Source organism: Callospermophilus lateralis, chromosome 9 (assembly GCF_048772815.1).
Source record: "Callospermophilus lateralis isolate mCalLat2 chromosome 9, mCalLat2.hap1, whole genome shotgun sequence".
In the NCBI taxonomy this organism is placed as follows: domain Eukaryota; kingdom Metazoa; phylum Chordata; class Mammalia; order Rodentia; family Sciuridae; genus Callospermophilus; species Callospermophilus lateralis.
Window position 1 is genome coordinate 44,341,278 of NC_135313.1, and position 19,981 is coordinate 44,361,258.

Genomic DNA, 19,981 nt, shown 5'->3' on the forward strand with positions numbered 1-19,981 from the left:
TTATAACTTGAGTCCAATACTCAATGTTTGGTATGTATATTAAACTAATTGTGCTTTACTGCAGTACTTTTTATTTTCTTTCCAATTTAGGGTCCTAGTGGTGTTCCTGGGCTAAAAGGTGGACGAGGAACTCAGGGTCCACCTGTAAGTTATTTTGATATTCTATTATGTACAGCTAGTTCAGTCATCTAGTACTTGGCCATGTAAAAGTTAGTCTCCATCAGAAACTGTAATAAGTTATTTCATGTATCAGCTAATTTGTAGAGCAAAGGGTATTTGACTAAGATGGAGATCTAGATTAAAATAAATTTTGTAATCTTGGAGACCCAACTGCTTCATGTGTAAACATAAATAATTTATTACCCAAGTAACGGGGTAAATGAATAATGTGAAAGCACTTAATAAAATTTGATATGGAAAATATTTATATGTTTGTTGCCCTACCTATGTAAGTTCAAGATAAATGAAAAGTTGAAAGAAAAAAATAGGGTCCTACCTACCAATTAGTCTATTTCTCAAAAATGTAAAATGCATGAGAAGAAAAAATATATGATCACAACATGGAAGGGAATCCAAAGGCTGCTGTCTTCCTTGAAAAACAGATCTCAGGAAAATATATATAACTAATTAATATTATTTAATAATTGATCATATAATATTATTTCTTAGGGTGCTACAGGATTTCCTGGTTCTGCTGGCAGAGTTGGACCTCCAGGCCCTGCTGTAAGTTAACTTAGTGATTCAAGTCATTGATAGTTAAGTAATTACATATAGACACTTGATATATTTGAGATATTATTTCTATTTAATTCCTTACTGGCTTGTTTGCTAGTTTAATGTCTCCTACTGCAATAATTCCTACTGGTGTTTCATCAAAATAAATTCATATTTAATAATCCAATATTTCTTGGAGGGACTTATTTATGAGTCATTTTCAGCCCTAAAGTTTCATGATTATTCGAATACTAAGTACTAATAGTATTATGTACTTATGATCATTTTCTTTAGTTCAGAAGCATCTATGAAACTTTGTAATAAATGTTATTCTGTCACTATAAGATCAGGTTAAACAGAATAAAATATTAAATATTCATAATTAGAACAGAGACTTAAGTTTGAAATAAATTTTACCAGTCTTTTAATAATGATTCAAAGGGACTTGTCTGCAAATGATATTTAGATTTTCTCATGGGAAATGAAGGTACAGCTATGTTTTCTTTGTTTTGTTTTATTTAAATATGCTCAGTGATTAACAGGAAAAATGAATCTACAAGGCTCAGCCATCTGCATTTGAGGCAGAGCCCACTGAACCAATCCCTCTTACTGGGCTTCCCTCTGCCCTCCTGTATTATACTAGGGAGCTCCAGGACCTGCAGGGCCCATAGGGGAGCCAGGGAAGGAAGGACCTCCAGGTCTTCGAGGGGATCCTGGCTCTCATGGACGAGTGGGAGATCGAGGACCAGCTGGCCCACCCGGTGGCCCAGGAGATAAAGGGGACCCAGGAGAAGATGGACAGCCTGTAAGTTTGGCATCTTTGTTTCAGACCCCCTCCTGTTGAGATATTGCAAATAGAAACCCATAATAATCATGGTCACAAAGAAACTGCTTAAATATTATTCTGGACACATTTAAATGGCATTAAGCTCTATAGATCTTTAATTTAAAATCCTCTTCTCAAAAAGAAAAGTATCTGCATACATATAAAAAAAGTAATGGGCATAGTTTTCAAAAACTAAATCAAAATTATTTTTCATTTAAATTAATTACAGATACAAATACACATATTATTGTTCTAATAGCCAACTGCCTCGAAATATGAATGTGTTAGATACTGTTTCTTTACTTTTTAAATTTCTTTTTCTCTTTTTAAAAGGAGAAAAAAATGGTTTTTGAATAGTTCTCTCTTCTTTTTCAATCAATATTCACATTATTTTTCAAGGTCACTTTCAATTGATGTGCTATTTTCACCTTTAAATAGAGTTGGAGGCTCAGTGTGAATTATAATTTATGACTGCACTTATGTAGACTGGTTTTGTGAGACAGAACTTTTTTATACCCCAAACCTATAAATCTGTAATCACTCTATTGTAAATTTCCTGGATATGGATTTTACTCTGCAGAATTTTTAATTTGAATTTATTCTCAACATTAGGGTCCAGATGGTCCTCCTGGTCCAGCTGGGACAACTGGGCAAAGAGGGATTGTCGGCATGCCTGGGCAACGTGGAGAACGAGGCATGCCCGGCCTGCCCGGCCCAGCGGTGAGTCGCTGCAGTCGACAGTATTTCATCTGATGTATGCAATTTAATTTGTGCAGAGAAAATTGATTTTTTTCTTAATGAATAGAGTTAAACAGTCTTGAATCAACATAAATTCTGAGTTATCTTAAAAACCAGTTGATCTTAAATGTCAAATGCTTAACTACCTTTCAAAGTCTTTGAAAATGTATTTGTTTAACCCTGGGACTAGAGAAGTAGCCAAAAAGGAATTAGACTTTTGGTGACTCTTAAATCTTTCTTCAAAGATTAAAAGAGATCCATGGAGCTAGAGAAGGGGGATAATCTCCTGGTGAGTAGGTAGCGTCTTTTTAAATAAACATGCTTAACAAAACGTCCATATTTCACAGTAAACTACCAAAGAGAAGAAATAGTTGAGCTGAAGTAATATTAGAGGTGGATGTGGGTGAATTATCGAGAAGGACTCTGAAGACAATCCCCTATTCCCTGGAGGGAGCTTAAGAATCTCATATTATTTGAAATATGGATGAAAATTTGATTCAGTATTAGCTTTGAAGAGAGTGAATTTCACCACTGAAAGTTTACAATACTTGAGAAAAAAAGTTAATAATGTTTTTATATGGAATGTGGCTAGAGAAGTGAACTCCCAGGATCTTGGTACTGTGACATATCTGGGTCGAAATCTCAAACCAGTCAATTAGGATTTAAGGGATATCTTATTGTTGTCAGAATTGAACCAAGGATCTGAAAGTAAAATTCCTTGGTAGTGAGACTAAAATACCAGAATACAGTACTATATTGAGCAGACGAGGCAGGAGTGAAATAGAATGAGTTTATGTTACTAGTGATGCAGATTTTAGAAGGGCAGCCAGAATTAACTACATTTGATTCAAACACAAATGCACTCCTAAGCTGTGGGCAAAGAATGCCTTTTGGTTCCTTTGCTATGTCAGGAGGAATGTGAGAAGAAGTGGGTGTGTATCTAGGCATGCATTATAGTGATGCAGGTTATATAGGTTAACAGACAATTATTGCTGTAGAAGGAGGGACTATGGCACCATTTCAATAAATGTGGTCTTTATAGGAATTGGAATTCTTCACTGGTTTCAGAGGTGGTTGACATATTTATACAACAATTACAGGGCACACCAGGAAAAGTAGGACCAACTGGTGCAACAGGAGATAAAGGTCCCCCTGGACCTGTGGGACCTCCTGGCTCAAATGGGCCCGTAGGTGAACCTGGACCAGAAGTAAGTGTCACAGTGAACACAGCTCTCCTTTGTTATCTGGGTGTGATGGGGCAATTGTTTTATTAGAAATTGATTGCACACAGGACCTTAAGGAAGCTTGTCAGTGATGTTATTTGAAGTACTTCCCTAGAGAGTTGGCTAAATGATTGGATAAAAAAGAGGCAATGTCTATACTGACCTTCATCTAGTCTGGAGCTGAGTGTTTTAGTTGATTTAGCTTTTGCCAAATTGTTTTCAAGGTGAAAGGACACAGCTATTCATTTTTCCCCTTGTTATTATTTCATTGTATAATGGGATTGCCAAGTTTTATGGTGATAGAATTAATATAGCTTCTACATCATGTAAAAAGGGCAAAGTAAGTAGAGATCACTCTACTTAAATAAAGTGACACTATTGATGTCATGTTCCTTAGGCTCTTTTGAGAGGAAATAAGTTTCAGACAGGCAACTTGAGAAGTTAAACTTGGAATATCTGTTCAGTACTTTACTGAGAGACTCGCCAGTCACATTTTCTTGAAAGAAATCATCAATGCTTTTTTGAGCTATTTTAAAAAATCAAATAACAAAACTATGGTTCTGACAAAATCAAAATATATAAGGGACAGTAAACTAGATGTTTTTAAATGCAATGTAGCATCAACTAAACAAGTCACTGATTTTAAAACCTTAAGACTATTATTTAGATAAACTCAAAAAGTAACAAGAAAAATCATTCATTGGTAACACAAATAAACATACAACAGGAAAAATGTTATTGTTTGTTTATTTCAAGGTGTTTGAGAATTTCTTTTCCTTTTTAAAAATAAGAACTAGGCATGAACAATTTTAGATAAAGTAAGACTATGTTAATTTTACAAGCAATTCAAAGTATTAGAGGAAACTGGTAGAAGCCTTTTTTTCCTACTGAGATTTCCATAAATGCCGGTTTATAGTTTAAAGAAGAGAAGTATAAGACATGCTGTCATTTTTCTGACAATTAGAATGAGATTTTTTTCACTACTGCTAATTGTTTTTTGTGTGTGATTGCTCATAGGGTCCAGCGGGTAACGATGGTACTCCAGGCCGGGATGGTGCTGTTGGAGAACGTGTAAGAACAATTCATTGATTAAAGCAATCAAGACTCATATAAACCTGAAATCCTTTAAATTTTAGTATTACACTAAAAAACAAACAAACCAAAAAAAACACCCTTTATTCTCATAACTCCAATGCAGCTGTGATTTTTCTGATAGTAGAAACCTTTTTATAAGGTTATAATTTTGGAAAATCTTGTAAGTGAAGTGACATTTACATACATGGCAAATTAACCTGGCATATTTAATTCAGAGCAGGAAAACAAATTACTTTCATCTTTGGTGCAACATAAAGACTTTGGGCAAGGAGACATATGGAGTGTTCTAAATACCAAACTGATTCAGTAAAGTATAAAAGCTGAAATAGAGCTGTGTGACATTTAGATTTCTCTACTCACCCCTTAAAGTGAATGACTTATAAGGATATAAGCTTTATAAGCATTATCTATTACATGATTTATTTTAAAATTAGACATTGGCTGAACTGAAAATCTCCTTGACTTTATCTGAAGCTCAGTCCCTTTTGGAAGTTGCATAGTTGTTTTAGAATATTGGGCTACTGAAGGCAAAAAGCACTCCTTACCCCAAAGTGTGTTATGATATAATGGTTTTTCACCCCAAGGGCTCCTCATTAGCAGAAAGGACTATGGACCTAGGCAGACCTAATATGGAGCCTTGATTCTGAAAGTAATTAGCTGTGTGATCTTGAGAAAAATTTCTGCATATTAAATATGATTAATATCTAGTCCATTAGGTACTTTTTTTGCTAAATAACACATTTTAAAAACTTGCACCGGGTCAGCACTCAAGAATGTCCTCATGTTAAAAAAATGGGGAAAATAGAGCTATGGGAAACCTTGGGCTAAGACTCCCTTTATCTACCATAACTTCTAGAACTGCATATTCTCTTCACTTCGGTAGTTTCTCCCTTTGTCAGTACATACATGTAGTATAGTAACCTTTAAAGATCTTACTGCTGTACTTATTAAAATAATTTTGAAAATCTATAAGCCCCTATGTATATTTTAAGTTGCTGTCCCCCCCCCCAACCATTTTTAAATCACAAGTTTAAATAGTTGCAGTGGAGATAATTCCTGGTAAATTCTAAATGTAAACTTGCTCTAAATGTATTTCTTTGAAATTCTTGTAGTTTCCAATTTAGCTTCTTCTATTTATTATGTGTCTGTTCTTTAACCTAATTGTCAAAGTTTATTTTGGTTGCACAATTAATCAGTCAGATAAGACTTAATTTCTGTCAGAAAATAAAGTATAGCTCAGTTTTTCAAGTCAAATAATTATATTCACATATGTTCATACCCAAATCATCTCACCTCTGACTTCTAGGAGGCATTATTGGGAGCCTTGTCATAACTGGGTCATCTGGGTATAGTAAGGAGCAGCCTCTTCTTTCCTCAATCCATCTTAGCTTTATTTTCAAATATACAGTATTTTCTGGAAACATCCATAAGATTGGTGCCAAGAAGTATTCACTCTTTGAAACATTGCACCATAAGTTTACAGATGGTTTGGTATTTGCTTTTCTTTCATAAAATGGGAGAAGGGTGACTATTAAAGAGGAAGTGGGAAAGGATGCTCAAAATTCAATTTTCTGAAAGAAGTATGGTGTTGCAAATATGGAAGGTGGTTTCCCTAAAATTTTTCTTATTTTCACATTCTTTGGAAAGAGTATGTATTCAGGTGTCTAGACACTCCAGTTTGAAGACTGCTTGTTCAGAAAAGATGTTAAATTCTGGAAGTGACCTCTCCTATACTTCAGTAATCTTCTCTTATGGGAGCAATAGGGCGGAGGTGAAGGGAGAGATGAAATCTTAGAGTGGGTAAAAATAATAAGAAATGTATTCTCTTCAATTTTATTTATTAATTCGTAAATACACGTATAGTAATAAGTAAAAGTGTTTTAAGAGGCATATATATTTTTTCATATTGTGAAGAGCTCAAACACATAAAATACAATTGTTTTAGAATAAGTGTTCAAAGAATAATATCGTGACTACTCTTATCAGGGTGATCGTGGAGACCCTGGGCCTGCAGGTCTTCCAGGCTCTCAGGGTGCCCCTGGAACTCCTGGTCCTGTTGGTGCTCCAGGAGATGCAGGACAAAGAGGAGATCCGGTAAGAAGGCAGTCAATTTTTCACTGTCAGTTAAGCATTGTATTATAAACTTCATGTATGCACAAAAATAGTCATGTGTATGCATTTGGTTTAGGACTCTGAACAAAGAATGATAAGGAACCAATTATGAATTAATTAATTAATATATATATATATTAGCCTTAAGATCATTTGATTTCAAATATGGATTCAAAGATCCTAATACATTGGTTTTAATTATCTGAAAATGCTGTCTGTGATTTATAGGAAATGTAATAAGTATGCATCAGATTATGCAAGTAATGTCTTTTTGTAATAAACTAAGATATTCTTCACTTAGTGAAGTCAGTTAATAAAATTGCCTTTAAAAGTATTATTGGTGTTGGCACATTCTTACAGATGTTCACCAGACTCAACGGATTAGCCATAAGAGTGTACATATAGACACATACAGGCACTGAACTGTAAACACATGTTTTTTGACATCCTGTGTCTACATATGTATGTTTTTAAATACCAACTTGTGTGATATTTTTCTAGGGTTCTCGGGGTCCTATAGGACCACCAGGTAGAGCTGGAAAACGTGGTTTACATGTAAGTCCTCTGTTCTCTTAACAAATGCATGTTTTCTTACACAAAATATGCTTCCAAAGAAGAAGTATGATTTAAGATTCAGGAATGGGAGGGATGGAGAAATGCTATTCAATGGGTACTAAGTTATAGTTGGAAAGAAACAAGAAGTTCTGATATGCTGTTGAACAGTGGGCTGAATGTAGATAAAAATAATGTACTGCACATTTCACAAAGTAGAAGAATGGATTTTAAATATTTTACCATAAAGAAATATAAGTGTTTGAGGAGATGGATATATTTTTCCTCATTTAGACATTACATCATATGTGCATATATCAAAACATCACATTTGTACCTCATTAATAATTGTTTCAATTATCAATGAAGACTAGAATCACAGTTTTCTCCCAGAATAATAGGTACAATAGTGAATTGCTCTCCAAGATGTTCTCAAAATCATATAGGACAGCAAATCTGCAATCTCTTTGTATTCTTGAAAAGCACCATTTAAATATGTTTTATTTTCAACTTTACTGTCTTGGATGGTTTCCAATCTTTATGCTGTTTGCTTTTGGCTGATTTTTAATTATTATTATACATTTTGGCTGATTTTTAATTATTATTCTATTGTTTTATGTTTATACTTATGGTGGTCTTATAGATCATATTTCTTATACTCATACATCAATGTCTATATTCATGAAAAACAATCATATCCATAAAACCATGGTCATATTTTTTATATTATGACTCTCCACTTTGATTTGAGCTTGACTGGCAAAAGATTTCATAGTAGCACTACCTGTCAAATAAATGGTTTTCTAACCAGTGACAGAAACACTATAACTTTATTTTTCATGAAAAAATGAATTTTAATTAATTTAAATAGATGTTTTCTGTTATAGTTTATTCTCAACTGTGAAATTTTGGGGCAACTTCAAAATAAAAGAACCTTTATAACATTATAAAAACATTCAGACTAATTTTGATGTTCACCTTTACATTGGTATGTAAAATATGTAAAAGCTACTAAAATTGTTTTGATTTTATTATAAAAAGGCTGATAACTAGGTATTCCAAATTAACAACAAAATGCAAAATAAAACCAAAGAAACCAATAAGGGAAAACATTAACCTGAGAACCAGTGGATTTGAGGATTCCATCCATCTTCCAACGGCAGATGAATGGGGTACCAGTTCTGTTTTAGGAGAACTCTAAAGACAGCAGAAGCTGACTTCCTAGTGGGGAACACCATGCCACTTGTCACTTTACTGTGAACCATTGAACCCTTAGAATTGTTTTTATTTCTTAGAACCTAAAACAACAATTGACTACCTCAAATCAATGAGAGAATTTTCACCTCTTCTGCGTTTGCAGTTCCTATGACAAAATAAGATTCCTAACTTTTGTATTTTAGGACCAGAAATTCAGGATCTGGTTACAGATATTACAGTTAAAAATGAGAATAACATTATTTTTTGTGTGTGTTTTCTTTAGAAAAGGGTAGTTTATTGATGATACTTTGATTTTATTTGCTCAAATATTTACCCCTTTCTTAATATAGTCATAGCTGACATTTAGTTTATTTGCATATGTAAATTTCTTTTTCTTTTTTGGGAAGGTGGTGGGTAGCCAGGGATTGAACTCAGGGGCACTCAACCTCTGAGCCACATCCCCAGCCCTATTTTGTATTTTAATTTAAAGACAGGGTCTCACTGAGTTGCTTAGTGCCTTGCTTTTGCTGAGGCTGGCTTTGAACTCACAGTCCTCCTGCCTCAGCCTCCCAAGCCTCTGGAATTACAGGTGTGTGCCATCATGCCTGACTGTGTATGCAAATTTAATGAACATTTCATTCTTAGAGGAAGCATGGCAAATAAAAAAAAGTACTTTGAGGTTTTTCGTTTCAAAGAACCTATTTCAGGGAAGTAGTTTTACATTATGATATCTGATAATAAGTGAAATGTAATTTTTTGAAAATCTTTCAAATAGGTTAGATCAAAGTTAAAAATATCTCATTTAAATATAAATTAATTTTTATGCTTAAAAAGGATAAACATTTAAAAACTGAATCTTTAGGAAAGCATAACTGATCACCTACAATTCTTTGGAAGTAATAGACAAAAATCCTATGGCTCTTCAGATAAGTAAATATGTTCATTCATATAAAATACAGTATTAAAAGTTATGGTAAATGCAGTTGTCAAAAGTAAAATTGCTGGCTGGAGTTGTGGCTCAGAGTTAGAGCACTCGCTTTTGGCACTTGCTTAGCATGTGTGAGGTACTGGGTTCGGTACTCAGCACCACATTAAAAAAATAAAATAAAGGTATTGTGTCAACCTACAACTAAAATATAAATGTTTAAAAAAAGTAAAATTGCAGAAAATTGTAGTCTCAAGACATAACATCCATGCCATAACTGTATTTCTAGGGACCTCAAGGACCCCGTGGTGACAAAGGTGATAGTGGAGACCGAGGTGACCGGGGTCAGAAGGGCCACAGAGGCTTCACTGGTCTTCAGGGTCTCCCTGGCCCTCCTGTAAGTTATTCTTTATGTTTATCTGCTGTTAACACAGATGAATTTTTTTAATCTCATTTTAATTTCAAAATTACCTATTATACAATAAAATTGTCCACAAATAAGCTATAATTCTGTGGGGTAGATATAAAACAAAATGTTACTTGCATCTTTACTCCTATGGATAGTTGTCTTTAATAGTGACCATCTCATGGAAACATTGTAGAGATAGATGACTTAGTAGTTGATACTGCTAAAGTCAATGACAACATATTTTAAAACTGACAATGGCATAATGCAAGATCTAAATATTTGAACAACATTTTCAATTTTATTCCTGTTTAGGGTCCAAATGGTGAACAAGGCAGTGCTGGAATCCCTGGTCCATTTGGCCCAAGAGTAAGTAGCAAAAGTAAATAAGTTGCAGGTATAAATAATAACACCTTTGGTGACATAACACAAATGTTTCAGTTTCATTTTTATGATATTAAAACCGGAGTTGGTTCATGTTCTCTGAAGGTGGCATCAATTATATGAGACAAACCAGCCAGCAATTAATATAAGTAGTAATATCCTCTAATAATATGGACCCACTTTGGAATCTCTGACCTAGGATTTGTAGATATTCATCTACTCATTTCCTTGCTTTATGTTAATTTAAATTTCCATTAAGCTTGCACTCTTTGAGGTGATATAATTGGACCTACTCATGAAGTGGAGACAAATTTTGAAGCTGGATGCATTTTGTCCTTTAAGTAATTATGGTAGTATTATGATAGTTCCTTAGAAATGGTTTGTGCACAGCTAATTTGGAAGCAAATCATAAAATGAAACCAATATTTGAAGCTTTTAGAAAGTCTATGTTCATATTAATGTTTCCTATAATAAATTGTTAATGTAATAATACAATTGACACAATAATTATTTAGGTGAATAGAAAAAGGAGTCTAGAAAAAAAATTAGAAAAATTAATTAACAATGAATCTTACTGTGTCTAAATACATTGTAAATAAATCATGGATAAAATTGAAATAATAGTATAAAATTACTCTCTTTCTACAGGATAAGCACCCCCAGATTAATTTATATCTAACCCTCCAACTTTAGTCATTTTCTTATTCTGAATTAATTGAATTTTGAACTAAGTTTATTTGAGATTTGATGAAACAATTGTTGCCAATAAAAGTAGTCTATTAAAGACTTTACACTGATCTTTTACAATGCATGAATGAAGGAAAATTCATGTCAGATGAAATTGTAAATGCTGAAAAGTGCCAGAAGGTCATTTATCAGTCATTAAGAAAATGCATCTGAAAAATCATTGTAACAGCTCCATCAGCACAGTAGTTCTTGGATTAGAGAGGGGCATTGTAAAAAAAAATTTTTTTTCCACAGAATCTAAAACAGAGTCATTGTTTTCTTTCAGGGTCCTCCAGGCCCAGTTGGTCCTTTAGGCAAAGAAGGAAACCCTGGGCCACTTGGGCCAATCGGACCTCCTGGTGTTCGGGGCAGTGTAGGAGAAGCAGGACCAGAGGTAAAGTCATAGGGGTTTACACACAGGAAATGCTGTTGAGAAAAACAGCTTAGATTCCATCAAATAATGTCTGTGCAGCCTGTTGAACAAGAGACTTAAGGGGACCCTTGAAAACAAATTTCAAAGTCACGCAAGAGCTTGTTTATATAAGTAACTATTTCAAATATTTTAATATAGGTCATTTAGACTATAACCAGGCTTTGATAGAGATAACCAGGCTTTGATTTCATCTGATAGTATGAAAGCAAATAGCAAGTTAAGATTATATTTATGTTGCTTTGCTTTAGATTACATATTTTAAGTATCTGTGGGATGTAGTTTGTATGTCATGAAAATGCTGGAAAATGGAGTATATGACTGAGATTTTTCTACATTGCAAATGACATTCAGAGAGAATTTTAATTAAAACCTTTCATTAAAAATTCTTACAGTTTTGGTTTGAGGAATATATATATATATAGTTATGAACTGCATTAGCTAATCTTTAGCTTCTCAGACCTTTGGAAAGCATCTTTGGTCTCCATGTGCAAATGTACTAGTGTGCACATGCGCATGTGTGCATGTGAATTTATGCTTCTCTCCCGGGTGTTTCTTTAATCTAATTTACCTTCTCCTCCTTATTTTGCCTTTGCTCCTCAATGGTAATGCCGTTAAACCAAATATTTACTATTTTTTTGTGTGGGTCAAATAGGATATATTTCCTATGATCAAGAAAAATGTTTCCTACTAATTTCTCTGCGAATAGAAAACAGTTATATAATTAGAATGTATTGGATTCATGTAGCTCTTGGTTGACTTTATTTTGTGGTTCAGTGGTCTTTGGTAGACAAAAACAAAAACAAAAACAAAACAAAACAAAACAAAAAAACGAATCTTATTCCCCAAGGTTAGCATAAAGGAATATATGTACTCATGATGACCTTAGAAAATGTATTTATAAGACTCTTTTGAGAATAAGAGAGCACTGGCACTGGGGCTAACGCAGCTACCTGATGCCACATAACAAGTGCCAGAGCCATTGTTAGAACTCCAGCCTTCTGATGCCCAGGGCTGTGCTCTATGTATGGTTTGAATGTGTCTCTTCAGGTTTTTGCTTGCTTCTTTCGAGCTGTTGAGTTTGTCCTTGGGAATTGCGGAAGGAAATGAATAGAGAAGACCTTTGTAGTCCCTGCCACATTTTTGTGCTTATCTTCCTTTTAATCCAATAGTTCTCATTTGACAAAAGTATAGGAGAGCTCTTTATGTCTGTGAAAATGCTAGTGAGAACTTTCTTCCATTTTGTTAGTACAGAGAATTTTTATGTGCATGGTAATTCACACATATAAAAAGACTTCTTTTGCTTCCCTTTGATTAGACAGTAGGGGAAATTCTCTTCTGGGTGTTTCTTGTGGGTATTTCCTTGGTATTGACATGCACCTTATAGAACCAGCACCCTGTGCCCCTGCAGCTTTTCTTCATCTTCCATCCATAAATACTTTGAAAAAATTTTAGTTGTATCTTGCTCAAAATAATTTTGAAATGATGCACATATTTGCATGTTTTCAATATAAATTATATTGTATCTTCAAGATAGACATCAAAGCAAATATTTTGTGCTTTAATCTTTATTTATCTCAGATGCTGACTTGCAGATATGTTTCCTGAAAAACATATCCTTGGAAAGCTATAGCTTAGCAGGCTAGCACCATCTACTTACAAAAGGGCATGAGTGACAGATCTCCCAGAACTGTCAAATTGGAGTGTCACATCATATCTCTGTGTACCACATCCACATAAAAATAAAAGCATTATATTAAATGTCTTTCTGATTTCTTTTTAATTAGGGTCCTCCTGGTGAGCCTGGTCCACCAGGCCCTCCAGGTCCCCCTGGCCACCTTACAGCTGCCCTGGGTGATATCATGGGTCACTATGATGAGAGCATGCCAGATCCACTTCCTGAGTTTACTGAAGATCAGGCAGCTCCCGATGACAAAAACAAAACTGATCCAGGGGTCCATGCAACCCTGAAGTCACTCAGTAGTCAGATTGAAACCATGCGCAGCCCTGATGGTTCCAAGAAGCACCCAGCCCGGACCTGTGATGACTTAAAGCTTTGCCATTCCACAAAACAAAGTGGTAAGTGGACAGTGGCCCTTTTGAGCAGAGGGTGTTGTTTCTGTTGATGTTGCTCTCACCTACATTTAAAAATATTTTATTAATTTTCTAATTAGTGATAAACACAGAGAAAAAGAACACATGCCACAGAACTCTTACAGTTTAGTTGTGGAGAAAGTAAATGACATGAAAAATTACAGGGCAAGATGATATGCACTATAATAGAGCGTATATTCTATAAATGATCTAATTTCAGAATAGTTCCATTTCCATCCAGAAGTCCTAAACAGTAGTAATTTGCAGAGAATAGAAAACATTTCATATCTATATATCTATCTCTTTATCTATCTAACTACACACACACACACATACACACACACACACACACACACACACACAATACTTGCTGAAGCCAAATTAAACATTTATTTACCTGTATGACCTCTTAGAGTTTTAATATGTTACAATATATTGTTGGATTGTGGAGAGTCAACTAAAGTTTTGCTTGAATATTGAATTCCTTTCATGTAGTTTAATGTTCTATGAATCATACTTCTGGAATTTTTTTGCAGGCAGGAATAAGTTATAGTAAGACTGGAAGGCTTTTTGGAATTTTGAACTATGAACTATGCTTAAACTTTGCCTTATTCTATTATTTTGATTGTTCTAATAAGATCCGGGGAAGAGAGATCCTAGACCATAGGAATAAGCTGAGAAATATTCAAGAGTTTCAGTTAACTATGAAATGACATTGACAATAGTGTTAAAAATATCATCTTTCCAGAGTAGCCAATTTTATTATCAAATTATTTATATCCCACCACTCTCCTTTCACTCTATTTAAAACTTGATTTTCATATATTTACAGGCAAATATATGTACATACACACACATATATGCACAAATACACATTTTTTAATTTATTTGATTATATGTCTAGGATAAAGCACTGTCTTTAGTATATCCTCATTCCAATTATAATTTTCTTTAAAACTTTGGCTTTTTGAATTTAACAAGAATACACTTATATAGGCAAAGCCACTTACAATGTATCATCTCTTTTTGCTATATTTTCTCTTCTGTAAAATGGGATAACATTTATTTCACATGTATGTTTTGAGCCTTAGGTACACAGATGGGCAAAGTGCCTTAGAGCAGTGACAAGTATTTGGGAAATCCCCATATATATAACAATTATTTTCTTCTTTAAAGCATAGTCTCTGTTAAAAGAGACCTTCATTGATAATTTCATATTTCTAATTTCTGTGTTAATTATTTTGGAGATTCATAAACATGTTTGAGGTTTTTTTACTTAGTAAATATTTGTCATCTGGAAAATAGGTGAATATTGGATTGATCCCAACCAGGGATCAGCTGAAGATGCAATCAAAGTTTACTGCAATATGGAAACAGGAGAAACATGCATTTCAGCAAATCCATCCAGTATACCTCGTAAAACCTGGTGGGCCAGCAAATCTCCTGACAATAAACCTGTTTGGTATGGTCTAGATATGAATAGAGGATCACAGGTAATTAAATAGTTTATTCAAGATTATATATTTTATCATATTTTTGTGTTTATTTAGAATAATGCTATTCGCTCTTGACCAGGTTTATTTTAAAGTGACATATTTTTCTTAGTTACAGTTGCAATACCAAGGCATAAACCAAGTTTTATGATGAGTCAGCTTGATGTAAATTTTGAATTATAATTTTGCCATTGATGAAATGTAGAGAAGTAGTTGTTTCTAGGATTAGTTACTCTAATTGACGCAGCAGTGACAGTAGAATGGACCTGAAGGGATCTTGCCACAGTTGAATGACAGTCTTGAGGAGTCCTGGGTAACTCTTTGCTAGATCTTTTACTGATGTTTGTCCTTATGACCTGACTAAACCTTTTGCGACCTCAGGTTTACCAGCTTAGAGTGAGGCTAATAATTCAGATCCCAGAGTGTCCATATGAATATAAGTGTTTAGTATAATGTCTAGAATACACTAAGTGATATATAAATATTAGATAATCTTTAATAAATAAAGTCATGTTGTCAATTTTATAGTATTATTAAATCTTAAAGCATATGTGTGATTATATAAATTTGATTCATATTTTCCTGAGTTCCAATCTACCCTCTGCTCCTTTTGTGGTCTAGTATTCAAACTTTCACCAGGCCTCGATAATTCCATTTTAATATTTCATCCCAGATCTCCTTATGATGGCCAGACTCTGAAATTTTCCTTCCATTTTTGCTCCTAACCTTTCCCCAGAACTCATGTTCAGAATCAACATGATGCGAGAACCCTGAGTCTAGCAGGATATGCTAGAATCTACCATTATTTAATAAACAAGAAATTTTAAAACTTAAATATAAACAGTTGAAATGTAATTTAGCTTACATGACGTTATGTAAAAAACTCAAATGGGAGCACTGAAAAGAAAAAGTAGAAGATGAATAAAAAAGAGCTTGTGGTCAATTATTTTTTGTCTAGAGGAAAAATTTTAAATTCATATTTCCTTCAAGTTTATGATAATTAGGTAGTAAAGATTTTATTCTAATAGCTAATTTCTAACTCTTATTTAATAATAATGACAGTAATGAGTTTTTTTGATAGATGATCAAAGCAGATTTTAAAATAGCTAATCTTTCTCTGGAAAATTATAATTATTGTTGGTTTCATCACCTCTCATTAAGGGTAGTAAGGACAAAGATTATTACTTGTTAATATGTTGGAAATTTCAGGTCATTTTATACGTATAGCTAGAGAGCCATATTATATAATAATCAAAGATTTGCTAAAATCAATTTATCTATCTGTAACACATTAAGAAATTCTTCAGTATTGAATATAAAAGACTTTGTTTCTAGTTTGCATACGGAGACCACCTGTCACCTAATACAGCCATCACTCAAATGACCTTCCTGCGCCTGTTATCGAAAGAAGCTTCCCAGAACATCACTTACCTCTGTAAAAACAGTATAGGATACATGGACGAGCAAGCCAAGAGCCTCAAGAAGGCTGTGGTTCTTAAAGGTGCAAATGATTTAGAAATCAAAGGAGAAGGGAATGTGAGATTCAGATACACAGTTCTTCAAGATACTTGCTCTGTAAGTACTTTTCATCTACACTGATCAAACTTATTTTTTAAAAACATACTATCATAGTACTATAAGTGGGGACAGTTTTGCCTTGTATATAAGCTCAGCAGCATTTTGTATATAGTTATTCTTTAGGATCAACTTGAATGTGTATTAACACATGAAGCATGATGGAAGTGTTAATATAAAGTAGTAAAAAAAAAAAAAAAAAAAAAGAGCTGGAGCCCTAACATTGGATCCAATTCTTTTCAATTCTGTTTGTTTCTTCTGCAAGTCATTTAACTTTCTGAATCTCAGTTCCATGTGTAAAGTTCCTTGATTTTAAAATGTATAGTCAATCACTGATTGTCTCCTACTGGCATACCTAGATATAAAATAAGGAAGATATTATGAGATAAATTATAATTTTATTTGTGACAAACAAAACCAATAACTTTTATAATTTACATTGCTGCTATTTGGGAAGCTGCAAAAGATAAAAGGAAATTTACCTAGAAAGAAGTGCTTGCCAGGTGTGCTGGTACCTCACTTGAGGTTACCAGTGCTCTGACATTTAAGTAGTATTCTATAAATAATTGATTTTGTTATAAAAGTTGCCTGGGGAGGTGTATATCTAACATTCAAAAAAATTGTATCTACTATTAATCCACTGCACCATTTATTTCTAGAAGCGGAATGGAAATGTGGGCAAGACCATCTTTGAATATAGAACGCAGAATGTGGCACGTTTGCCCATCATAGATCTTGCCCCTGTGGATGTTGGCGGCACAGACCAGGAATTTGGCATTGAAATTGGGCCAGTCTGTTTCATGTAACACAAGCCCAGACAGTGACAGTGAGCATCACCATCAATGATGACCACCCCGTTCACAAGAACTTTGACTGTTTGAAGTTGATCCTGAGACTCTTGAAGATATGGCTGATCATGCATCAGCACTGTATATATGGTCTTAAGTGCCTGGCCTCCTTATCCTTCAAAATATTTATTTTACTTACAATCATCAAGTTTTAATTGATTTAAAATAATTTTCAATACAAGTTTAGAATCATGATGACCAATGACAATGATCACCTTTTAAAAAAAGTAAACTCATTAAATAAATAAATATCTGTTTTCTTCAATTTATTTCCATGTAATAAAAAGGTTGCTTAGTATTTATGAGGGAATTTTTCTTGGCAGGTAGCTTAAAGAGTGGGGTATATAAAACTACTTATTTTGCTTGGCTGCAGTTTGAAAAATAGAAATTAGTTCCCTTTTGGGATCCCTTATTCCCAGATCATCAAGAAAAAAAGAATCAAGATGTTTAAGTCTTTGATTGAAACCCACATGTGTGTCTTGATGTACTATTACTAGTGTTAAAAGAGAAGCTTAAAAAAATACAAGTTTATCACTGTATTAAATGGAATTTTTAAATAACATATTCAGTGCAATTTTAGGAGAAAAAATTAAATTTCTCCCATTTCTCAAATTTTTGCAAAATATGACACATGTAGACTCATTTCTAATCAATTTTAAAAGTACCTTTCCCTTTTGATGCAATTTATCAATTCTGATAGAAATTACACAGATACACTACTTAATACATTTCCTTCTTCTTATTTAAGAAGACACTAAATGTGAAATAACTACACATACAACTTCATAAATACATTTCCAGGACCCAAGATTGAGGCTCTTCCACATAAATATAATTTCATCTTCCTGAAGCAAATAATGAAGAAAAAGATATAAAAACCCAGAGTTATGGAGCTGACTTTAATCAAATGTGATGATTGGAATTAAACTATTTGAAATTTGAACTTTCATAGGAAAAAAGATCCAACATTTCTTAGCATGAGCTACCTCATCTCTAGAAGCTGGGATGGACTTAGTATTCTTGTTCATATTTTAGATACCGAAAGGTGCTATGCTTCTGTTATTATTCCAAGACTGGAAATAGGCAGGGCTAAAAAATATTATTATTATTTTTTCTTTTAATGATGGTGCTAAAATTCTTTCTATAAAATTCTTTAAAAATCAACATTGTTTCATCAATGCCATTTGTGAAAATGTATCTGTTAGACTTCCCATTTTGGAAAGAAAGAGCATTGTTCTAATGCCTTTTCACTGTTCCTCTGTCACACTGTATCTGGAATGCTTTGTAACATTTGCATGTTTCTTAGACCAGGACATGTAGGTCCCTTGTTTTTTCTTAATTGCATTTGTTGGCTCCATTTTTATTTTATTATTTAAAAATAAATAGCCGGAGTCATCCAAAGGATAAGCCATGCACACAACTGTGGTCATGTATCTCTGCAAAGCATCAAATTAAATGCACGCTTTCATCATGTCAGTCATTTTTTTGTTTTTTTGTTTTTTGGAATTCCTTTAAACACAGTAGATTGATATAATTTCCAATAGTAAATAATAATAATAATAATAATAATAATAATACGGTGTTGTGGTATTTTGCATTTTCTGTTTATTTGAAAGATACAACAAATATCTTCCATCATGTATGTACTGGCTTATAAATGAAAATCTATCTGTGACATTATCCACAAAGGCAACAGGGCACTAATCATCAATGTTTAGTCCTTATAAAATGCCAGGATAGTGTTAGGTAAAAGACAGGGTATGGGGAAAGGAGAGATAGAAAAGGTGGAAGTGAGTAATGCCTCATGCCTGCAGCCCACCTAACACTCCCTTAAAAAGGGAAGCTGGTCAACCACAAGGAGAATTCAAGACCCTAAAAGGAAAGTCCCCTATCTTGGGAGGGACTGACTAAAGTTAAGTTGGTACTAGTTAGCATATCATTAGCTTTGTGGCTTGCCCCCGGCATTGTGCATTTGCAGGTAGGTGGGGGAAAGAAACTATGGACTGGCAGTAGAGAAGAAATTTTGTCAAAATCAGCTGTCAGTCAAGGTACTAATCAAACCCAGGTCCACCCAGGGAAAAGCACAGCCCAATAAAAGCCGGCTTCATAGTATAGACAGGGTCTTGAGGTACACTTCTCAGTTCAGCCCACTCTGTTCTCTCGGAGTGTTCTTTTGCTTTTAATAAACCTTTGTTTTGCTTGCCAACCTCTTGGGTCTCACTCAATTCTTTGTTCAGGACAAAAACCTAAATTTAGCAGGATCCCCTGGGGATGCCTGTTTGGGCATTGGTAACAGTAGCACTATTGATTATAAAAGGAAAGAAATGGATTTTGCATGGCTGAATGGACTGCTAATAAAACAAGTCTCTATATGTATCATACAGAAATTTAACCTAAATGTTTTCAGTTTTATTTTTAGTATTTATTTCACAACATATTTTTTCCAAGTTGTTTAGTATTTGATCTCTGTATCTTGAATGTGGATATTTATATAGCTGAAAAAATTTGAAAGTTTTGTTGAATTTCTTGCAGGTAAAACCTTCACAGGTTGCACAAGTTCATATAGGTGAGCCAGAAATATGTGGTGATTCTATTTAGTGAAAAAAAAAAAAAAAGAGTTCTCAACTACAGAAATATCCATTC

The 19,981-nt window shown here is 33.8% G+C and overlaps 1 protein-coding gene across 1 annotated transcript in view; it reads left to right on the forward strand.

Moving 5' to 3' along the window:
* Col5a2 (collagen type V alpha 2 chain) overlaps positions 1 to 19,544 on the forward strand; it is a 134,533-nt gene extending 114,989 nt beyond the window's left edge. The window contains exons 40-54 of the mRNA XM_076865572.2: positions 91 to 144; positions 670 to 723; positions 1,358 to 1,519; positions 2,153 to 2,260; positions 3,379 to 3,486; positions 4,519 to 4,572; positions 6,583 to 6,690; positions 7,210 to 7,263; positions 9,672 to 9,779; positions 10,104 to 10,157; positions 11,185 to 11,292; positions 13,116 to 13,407; positions 14,728 to 14,915; positions 16,251 to 16,490; positions 17,150 to 19,544. Of these exons, the coding sequence (XP_076721687.1) occupies positions 91 to 144; positions 670 to 723; positions 1,358 to 1,519; positions 2,153 to 2,260; positions 3,379 to 3,486; positions 4,519 to 4,572; positions 6,583 to 6,690; positions 7,210 to 7,263; positions 9,672 to 9,779; positions 10,104 to 10,157; positions 11,185 to 11,292; positions 13,116 to 13,407; positions 14,728 to 14,915; positions 16,251 to 16,490; positions 17,150 to 17,296 (1,839 nt within the window). The 3' untranslated portion in view covers positions 17,297 to 19,544. The remainder of the gene's footprint in view (positions 1 to 90; positions 145 to 669; positions 724 to 1,357; positions 1,520 to 2,152; positions 2,261 to 3,378; positions 3,487 to 4,518; positions 4,573 to 6,582; positions 6,691 to 7,209; positions 7,264 to 9,671; positions 9,780 to 10,103; positions 10,158 to 11,184; positions 11,293 to 13,115; positions 13,408 to 14,727; positions 14,916 to 16,250; positions 16,491 to 17,149) is intronic.
* The last annotated feature ends 437 nt before the right edge of the window (positions 19,545 to 19,981 follow it).